The sequence below is a fragment of the Hemitrygon akajei genome, chromosome 16 (assembly GCF_048418815.1).
Source record: "Hemitrygon akajei chromosome 16, sHemAka1.3, whole genome shotgun sequence".
In the NCBI taxonomy this organism is placed as follows: domain Eukaryota; kingdom Metazoa; phylum Chordata; class Chondrichthyes; order Myliobatiformes; family Dasyatidae; genus Hemitrygon; species Hemitrygon akajei.
In genome coordinates this window covers 46,404,091-46,413,279 of record NC_133139.1, presented here as the reverse complement: position 1 = coordinate 46,413,279, position 9,189 = coordinate 46,404,091, and the positions used below count along the sequence as shown (strand labels likewise).

The window sequence follows — 9,189 nt, the reverse complement described above, 5'->3', positions numbered from 1 at the left end:
ACAATTCACTGGTTTTGAAAATACAGAAATGAAATATTTTTTAAATTGTGTAACTGAATTCAAGATCCAGAGTGGGTATTTTAAAAATATGTTTTGCCAAAGGAGAGTTTTTGGCCCATAGCCTCCATGTGGGTCCTATCAGAGCATTAATTTAACCTCAAATCAAAGGTTACGGACCTACTAATGTAACCACTGATTTGTTTCTCTGCCCACTAATGCAGTGAGAATCAATTCATTAAGTCTAATGTTATGTACCTCGTAACGGGTTAAAAGAACCAGCAGAAATGGAACACACCAGGAGTCTGGTTTTGCCATTAACAAAACACTGTTTATTAGCATCTATGTAAATCAGTAATATAAAACCGAATAAATCAAACAGGTTAGTAGAGTTTCTGCATGTATGTGTGTAAATATAAAATCCCAAACTTCTTCAAGCTTAGGTGGTAAATGATACAGTCTTACAATGGTATAGGAATGAAGTCAGTTCAGTTCATGATATTGAGTTGAGTAGAATTGAAGAGAGAGAGAGAGAGAGAGAGAGAGGTGCTTTGTTTTCCAAGTAAGCCAATGCTGTTGATTCTTCCCACGTTGTCCTCCAAAGTCCTGTTAAAGTCACTACTGTCTTCATGCGGTAAAGTTATCAACCCAGGCAAGGGTTAAACACAGCAATAGCCTTCCACTGGTCACCCCTTTTCCACACTGTGAGCCAAACCCACCCTTTTGTGAGCACTCAAAGCTCATCCAGTGTCTATTTCTTCTGTATTTCTTCCATGTGTCTGTGTGTCTGTCTGAAATGCCAGCTGACCTTGTATACATCCCAAACATGCTGAACGCCAGCTGTCCATTATGTAGCTCCGTCCTTCCATCACCATGGCGACTCACGAGCTGCTTGGTGCTCTCTCTCTGAATCAGTGTACACCCACTCTCTCTCTCTTTAAAGGCACAGTCCATAATGAATAAATCTTAGGATCTCGTCACACCTCCCTCCTTTTGGGAAAAATTTGATCAAGGAGAAAATTTTTTGTCTAACAATCAATTATACAACTTGAAGCAATACATGTGTAATTACCAGGTAACATAGCAAAAGCGTATACAAATACTAGTTTCTATTTCATTCTTAAACTTAACATCCAGGCAATCAATCCACCATGTTATTGTCTTTACTTTTTACATACTTTGTTACAAAAAGGTCAAATTCCTGCAAAACCAGGTCCTGTTATCTTCAAAATGGAGTTTGATCACCCATTTTCTCTTCTCCACTTCACCACAGAACAATTAACCATCATGTGATCAGCTTGCTTATCAGCTCCCAAGACTGCCTGAACATTACCCTGCACAGGTGCCAACTGCCCACTCATGTTTTCTAACTAAGCCTATTCACTGAGCTTCCAAACAAGTCCTTTGTTCCAAACAAGTCATTAATTCTGTCTTCAAGATCTTTAGTTCTCTATGTTTCCATAATGACACCTGCAGATGGCCTCTCTTGGTCAAAGCAACACTTCCCTTTGTTTTGCGAAGTCTCTGAACCCTGTCTCTCCAAATCACAAACTTGAACAACATCACCAAGTTGTTTATCTTTAAATTCCAAAATATAATTAAACAAATCAACATGTACTGTCTCAGCATCTGAGAGAGCTGTTTCTCTCAGCAAGGTCAAAGGTCTTGAAACCAATCCAGACTTCACAAGTACTGTATTCAAAAGTCTAGAAACAGCACCCTGCTCAATATCTTCAATAACATTTACCTCACCAGTTTTCATCTCATCACCAACTTTTAGAACACTGCCTAACACAAGTGACTGAGAATCCTCAATTTCCACTGGTACCAAGGTTAACCCCTTGTTCAGTGAACCAAGTCCATCTAACACAAAAAGACTGCATTCCTTTTCAACAGAGTCAGACACCTCAGACCTTAACTGAGTTTCAACACAAGGTTCAGTACCCTATGAGTCCACATGTGCTTCAACAACCTGAACACAGGCAATCAGGCCAGCTGCCTCTTCTGGGCTTTCATTACTAGCCTCAATTTCAAATTCCAGTTCACCCTAATTTTCCCAGCTACTCTCTGGGAAACTCTCATCCGGAGTAAACTCAACCTTGTGGATTAAAACAACCTCGTCTGCTAACTTAACAGACTCTGAAAGGGTCTCAGCATCTATCTCATCCTCCCTCTTTAATTGTTCTAACCGAAGCTAAACCTCAGCCTCAGTAGGTTTACTTTCAGCAAACATTTCCCACACATCCTCTTCAAATGTTCCCTTGGATATATAATGCTCTGCTATTAACGCCTTCCTCATTCTAGTGGTCACCTTAAGTTTTAACTTACGAGCAATTCCCAACAGCACATCCCTCTTAGCATCATCCAATGCTTCAGGGGTTGGTTCTGCTAGAAAATTGTTAACCTCAAATTCCATTGCTGCTGATTTTCCACTCAAGCAAATCAAAAGTGATTTCCCCTAATCAGATAGACTATTAATCACTCAATTAAGTCCCCAACAATTTTAAAATGGCTCCCAACAATTTAAAATGGCCTTCAACAATTTTAGAATGTCTCTCTCTGATTTGTTCATGTCCTGGAAGAGCCCCCAATTTTGTTATGTACCCCATAATGGGTTAAAAGAACCAGCAGAAATGGAACACACTTGGAATCTGGTTTTTCTAGTAACAAAACACTATTTATTAGTATCTATGTAAATCAGTAATATAAAACCAGATAAATCAAACAGGTTAGCAGAGTTTCTGCATGTATGTGTGTAAATATAAAATCCCAAACTTCTTCAAGCTTAGGTGGTAAATGATACAGTCTTATGATGGTATAGGAATGAAGTCAGTTTAGTTCGTGATATTGAGTTGAGTAGATTGAGGAGAGAGAGAGGTGCTTTGTTTTCCAAGTGAGCCGACGTCATCGATTCTTCCCACGTTGTCCTCCGAAGTCCTGTTAAAGTCACCGACTGTGACCACACAAGAGGGTACTGTCTTCACGCAGTAAAGCTGTCAACCCAGGCAAGGGTTAAACACATCGATAGCCTTCCACCGGTCACCCCTTTTCCACACTGCGAGCCAAACCCACCCTTTCGTGGGCACTCATCCAGTGTCTATTTCTTCTGTATTTCTGTCTGTGTCTTTCATGTGTCTGTCTGAAAAGCCAGCTGACCTTGTATTTCTTCCAAACATGCTGAACACCAGCTGTCCATTATATAGCTCTGCTCTTCTGTCGCCACGGCAACTCTCTCTCTCTGAATCAGTGTACACCCACTCTTTCTGTTTTTAAAGGCAGAGTCCATAATGAATAAACCTTAGGATCTCGTCACACTAAGTAGCTGCTGATATGATGTTAAATGTGGCAGGTTTGGGTGGCGAAGCAGTACAACTGGCTGAACTGCTCTCTCACAGCTCCAGCCACCCAGGGTTAATACTGAGCTCTGATGCTGTCTGTGGGGAGTTTCTGCTTTCCCTGTGACTGTGGGATGTTCCAGTTTTCTCCAGCATCCTAAAGAGTGCAGGTTGGTAGGTTAACTGGCCACTTTAAGCTACACTGATTGTAGATGGGTAGTAGGAGTTGAAGGGGCAGCTAAAGTAGTATAGGTTGCTGAGAAATAGGTAGGGGACTGGGACTAAAGAAATACTGTAGCTCAGAACAAGCACAGACTCAATGGGCTGATTGGCCTTCTTTGGCCACAAGAATTTTGACTTCAGCAGAAGCTTGTGGAACATTACTAACATTGCATTGATTACTAACAATTATCGGAGGCACAGAGGTGTAAGTCCTTGCAAAACAATAACCTCACCTTAACTGGTGGTCATTGGTCAAACATCCAGATATGATTTATATAACTTACACTAATTCATACACTGAAACCAAAGCCCGAATCCAATCTCTTTGAACAAAACGTGGTCAAGTTCTGCTTCAATGCCACTTTCTACCGACACATTTCTTTTTCTCCTCCCACTGGTTCCCTTCCTCCACTGTTCCTGTCTGCCCTTCCCATCCCCACTTGATTTCATGCCCCAACGTCCTCTCCTATCTGATTCCAATATCTTCAGCCCTTTGATCATCCACCTATCATGTGCCAGCCTCCATCGCTATTTCTCTCCTCCCATCACCCCTCCTCACCTGAATCCACACGTCACTTGCCAGTTGCTGTTCGACCCCTTTCCTCTACCTTTTCATACTGGCTTTCTCTCCATCTTTCAGTCCCAATGATTGGTCTTGACCTGAAGCATTGACTGTCTATTTCTCTTCACAAATGCTGCCTGACCCATTGAGGTCTGCCAGTATCTGGTGTGTTGCTCCAGGTTCCAGCATCTGCAATCTGTTGTGTCTCCATCTCTTTCTCTCACTCTGTCTACTAGGACCCTGGTTTGGACTCAAGTTCATAAGACATAGGAGAAGGAGTAGGCCATTCAGCCCATCGGGCTTTCTCCACCATTCATCGTGGCTGATTTATTATCCCTCTCAACCCCATTCTCCAGCCTTCATTCCATAAGCTTTGCTGCTTTTGCTAATCAAGAATCTATCAACCTACACTTTAAATAAACCCAATGAATTAGCCTCCAAAGCCATTTGTGGCAATGAATTCCACAGATTCACCACCTTTTGCTAAAGAAATTCCTCTTCATCTCTATACTCAATGGATGACTCCTTATTCTGAGGCTGTACTCTCTGGTCTTAGACTCCTCCATTATAGGCAACATCCTTTCCACATCCACTCTATCTAGATCTTTCAATATATGATAGGTTTCAATAAGACCCTCCTCATTCTTCTAAGCCCCACTCTTAAAGGAGAGAAAGAGACAGAAGAAAGGAAATTACAGGCCATTCAGTCTGACCTCAGTGGATGGGAAGATGTTAGAGTCAATTGTTAAGGACGTGGTTTTGGGGTACTTGGAGGCACATGATAAAATAGTCCAAAGTCAGCATAGTTTTCTTAAGGTAACATCTTTCCTGACAAATCTGTTGGAATTTGAAGAAATAACAAGCAGGATCGACAAAGGGGAATCGGTGGATATTGTGTACTTGGGTTTTCAGAAGGCCTTTCATGAGGTGTCACACATGAGGCTACTTAACAAGTTAAGAGCCCATGGTATTATGGGAATGATAGAGCAGTGGTTGATTGGGAGGAGGCAAAGAGTGGGAATAAGGGAGCCTTTTCTGGCTGGCTGCTGGTGACTAGTGATGTTCCACATGGGTCTGTGTTGGGACCAATTCTTTTTACATTATATGCCAATGATTTGGGTGATGGAATTGATGGCTTTATGGCAAAATTTGCAGACGATATGAAGATAGGTGGAGGGGCGGGTAGTTTTGAGGAAATAAAGAAGCTACAGAAGGACTTAGACAGATTAGGAGAATGGCAAAGAAATGGCAGATGGAATACAGTGTTGGGAAGTGCATGGTCATGCACTTTGGTAGAAGAAATGAAAGGGTTGACTATTTTCTAAATGGAGAGAAAATACAAAAAACTGAGGTGCAAAGGGACTTGGGAGTCCTTGTGCAGGATTCCCTAAAGGTTAGTTTGCAGGTTGAGTCTGTGGTGAGGAAGGCAAATGCAATGTTAGCATTCATTTTGAGAGAGCTAGAATATAAAAACAAGGATATAACGCTGAGGGTCTATAAGTCACTGCTGAGACCTTATTTGGAATATTGTGAACAATTTTGGGCCCCCTTTCTAAGAAAGGATCTGCTGAAACTGGAGAGAGTTGAGGGAGGTTCACAAATATGATTCCAGGATCGAAAGGCTTATGTAAGGAATGTTTAACAGCTCTGGGCCTGTATTCACTGGAATTCAGAAGAATGCTGGGGATCTCATTGAAACCTATTGAATGTTGAAAGGCATCAATAGAGTAGATTTGGAGAGGATGTTTCCTATGGGGGAGCCTAAGACCAGAGGACACAGTTTTACAATTGAGGGACCTACATTTAGAACAGAGATAAGGAGTTAGCTAGTGAGTGGTGATTCTGTGGAATTCTTTGCCACAGGTGGCAGTGAAGGCCTTGTCATTGGATATATTTAAGGCAGAGCTTGATAGTTTCTGGATTAGTAAGGGCATGAAGGGATACGGGGAGAAGGCAAGAGATTGGGGCTGAGAGAGAAATGTATCAGCCATGATGAAATGGCAGAACAGATTCGATGGGCTAAATGGCCAGATTCTGCTCCTATATCTTATGGTCATATGGTCTTATGGAATACTGGCCCTGAGATATATGACGCTCCTCATACTTTCATTCCCAGGACTATTCTCAGGAACCAACTCTGGACTCACTCCAATGCCAGTATATCCTTTATTCGATCAGGGGCCCAGAATTTCTCACAATAGTCCAAGTGCGGTCTGACCAATGCTTTATAAAGCCTCAGCATTACAATCTTGCTTTTATATTGTAAACCTCTCAAAATCAATGCTGACATTGCATTCGCCTTCCTTATTGTTCAACCTGCATGTTAACCTTCAAGAAATCCTGCATGAGAACTCCCAAGTTCATTTGCAACATTGATTTCTGAATTACACCCAGTTTAGTCTAGATATTATTCCTTCCACCAAAGTGCATGACAATGGATTTCCCTATACAAGATTCCATTTACCACTTCTTTGCCCATTCAACTAATCTGCCACAGTCCTTCTGCAGACTCTCTGCTTCCTCAACTTTACATGTCCTCTCCATCAATCTTTTTATCATCCTCAAACTTGGTCACAAAACCATCAATTCCATCATCCAAATCAACTCCTGCAGAGCACCACTAGTCACCAGCAGCCAACCAGAAAGGGACCCCTTTATTCCCACTCTTTGCTTCCTGACAGTCAGCCAATCTTCGATCCATGCTAGTATCTTTCCTGTAATACCATGGGTTCTTACCTCGTAAAGCAGCCTCATATAAGACAGTTTGTCAAAGGTCTTATGAAAACCCAAATGAACAATATCCACTAACTCTCCTTTGTCTATCATGCCTGCTGCTTCCTCACAGCAATTCCAACAGATTTGTCAAGTAAGATTTTCTCTTAAGGAATCCTTGCTGTCTTTGGCCTATTTTATCATATGCCTTCAAATACCCTGAAACCTCATCCTTAACAATGGACTCCAACATTTTCCCAACCACTGAAATCAGTCTGACTGGCCTATAATTTCCTGCCTTTTGCCTGCCCCCCTTCTTAAAGAGTGGAGTGACATTTGAAATTCTTCAGTCCTCTGTAACTATTCCAAATTCTAATGATTCTTGACAGATCACTACTAATGTCTGCACAGTCTCTTCAGCTACCTCTTTCTGAACCCTGGGGTGTAGTCCATCCGGTCCAGGTGAAATATCTACCTTCAGACCTTTCAGCTTTTGAAGTACCTTTTCCTTAGTAATGGCAACTACACTTCTTCCCTCTGACACTCTTGAGTCTAAGGCTTACTGCTGCTTGTTTTTTTGTTGAAGACTGATACAAAATACTTATTGAGTTTGTCTGTTATTTCTACCCCTCCAGGATAATTTTCCAGCTGTTATATATCCACTCTCTTTTATTCTTTATATCTATAATAACCTTTGGTATCCTCTTTTATATTATTAGCCAGCTTGCCTTCATATTTTATCTTTTCTTTCCTTATTGCATTTTTAGTTGTCTTCTGTTGGTTTTTAAAAGCTTCCCAGTCCTCAAGCTGCCCACTCCTTTTTGTTGTATTGCATATCCTCTCCTGATTTTCTGCTGTTTTGACTTCTCTTGTCAGCCACCGTTGCCTCCTCCTTCCTTCTTCTTCTTTGGGAAGTGTCTATAACAAAGCCAACCTGCTACAAATGTTGCCAATTAGTCCATCTGACAGGGGAAGGATCTTACTGAAAAAAATATACTCTTCCCCAGCATATATCTGGATGTACTTGCCAGCATTCTGAATGCTTCAGTTGTCAATAAGATGAACCACAACAGCATTGTAGGGAGGGAAGGACGCTGCAAATGTTTACAGTATAAAATTCATCCTCAGGACTTCATCTCACTGCATTTAGACAACAGACGCTGCGAGGTAAGCCCTTTGATGTATTTTTTTCTTAGTTATTATGACAATATTGAAGTACCTGTGTGTGTTGTTTAGTATTTGTTTGATTAAGTTAATATTATTGGTACTAATGTCAGCAGTTCCATATGTGCTCTGATAGCTCTCCAAAATTCCAAAAAAAGAATATCTTTGCTTGTACAAACAAGAGAAAATCTGCAGATGCTAGAAATCCAAGCAACACCCACAAAATGCTGGAGGAACTCAGCAGGCCAGGCACCATCTATGAAAAAGACTACAGTATACTTTTTTCCATGGATGCTGCCTAGCCTGCTCTGTTCCTCCAGCATTTTGTGTGTGTTGCATATCTCTGCTTGTACAGTTTAAAATGGACAGGCTCAGAAAGTCAGCATGTTCAGATATATTGGCAGTAACTGTATAACTAATCCTAAGTAACTAATCCTATTGTTAGGATTTGGCTGCTCATTATATTCAGTCCCCTGATTAAACTGTGAACATTGAGTGAATAATTACACACTGCAATGCTTGCTCCCACCAATATCTCCAGTGAAGACTAGAAAGGTCTTTAAGGATTAAATGTTCCCAGTGTTGTCATAACCTGACTGATCCACACACTCACTCTCTCTCTCGAAACTCATCCTGTGGGCTCCTTGTCAACCCCTCGTGGCTGATCCATTTCTAGCGGTCCTCATAGAGTCATACGGCACAGAACAGCCCCATTGTACCAACAGACCTGTGATAACTAAGATGTCCATCCAAGCTAGTCCCATTTGTCAGGGTTTAGCCAATAGCCTTCTGAGCCTTTCCTATCCATGTACCTGTCCAAGATGCTTTTACACGTGGCTCAATGATTTTCTCATATATACGCACCTCTGTGTAAAAGTGTTGTCTGTTCAATTACTGTTTAATCTTTCTTCTCTTACTTTGAACCCATTTTCTCTAGTTCTTGATTTGATGACCCTGGGAAATCAAACTAGTTACTTGAGTGCATGTCCTGTTAAGTTCGGGTGTCCAGAATGAACTCCTCCTTCCTATACACAGGCTTCTGCACCTGTGATGATAAAAAGCATTTCTATTTAATTACCTAGTGACCTTTCCTTTTGTTCAGTTGATGAATGTCACTTGGGTTGAATTCAGGACTCTTGCCATTATTGTTCCTTCTTACTCCTCCGAGTACAATTAGCAGGACTTCATCCGACTGAG

The 9,189-nt window shown here is 41.4% G+C and overlaps 1 protein-coding gene across 4 annotated transcripts in view; it reads left to right on the top strand.

The window, feature by feature from the left end:
• Positions 1-7,722: 7,722 nt before the first annotated feature.
• The window catches only part of LOC140740013 (procathepsin L-like), a 51,980-nt gene continuing 50,513 nt past the window's right edge, over positions 7,723-9,189 (top strand). For all 4 annotated transcript variants that reach the window (XM_073068793.1, XM_073068795.1, XM_073068794.1 and 1 more), the window contains exon 1: positions 7,723-7,995. In XM_073068793.1, the coding sequence (XP_072924894.1) occupies positions 7,888-7,995 (108 nt within the window). In that variant the 5' untranslated portion in view covers positions 7,723-7,887. The remainder of the gene's footprint in view (positions 7,996-9,189) is intronic.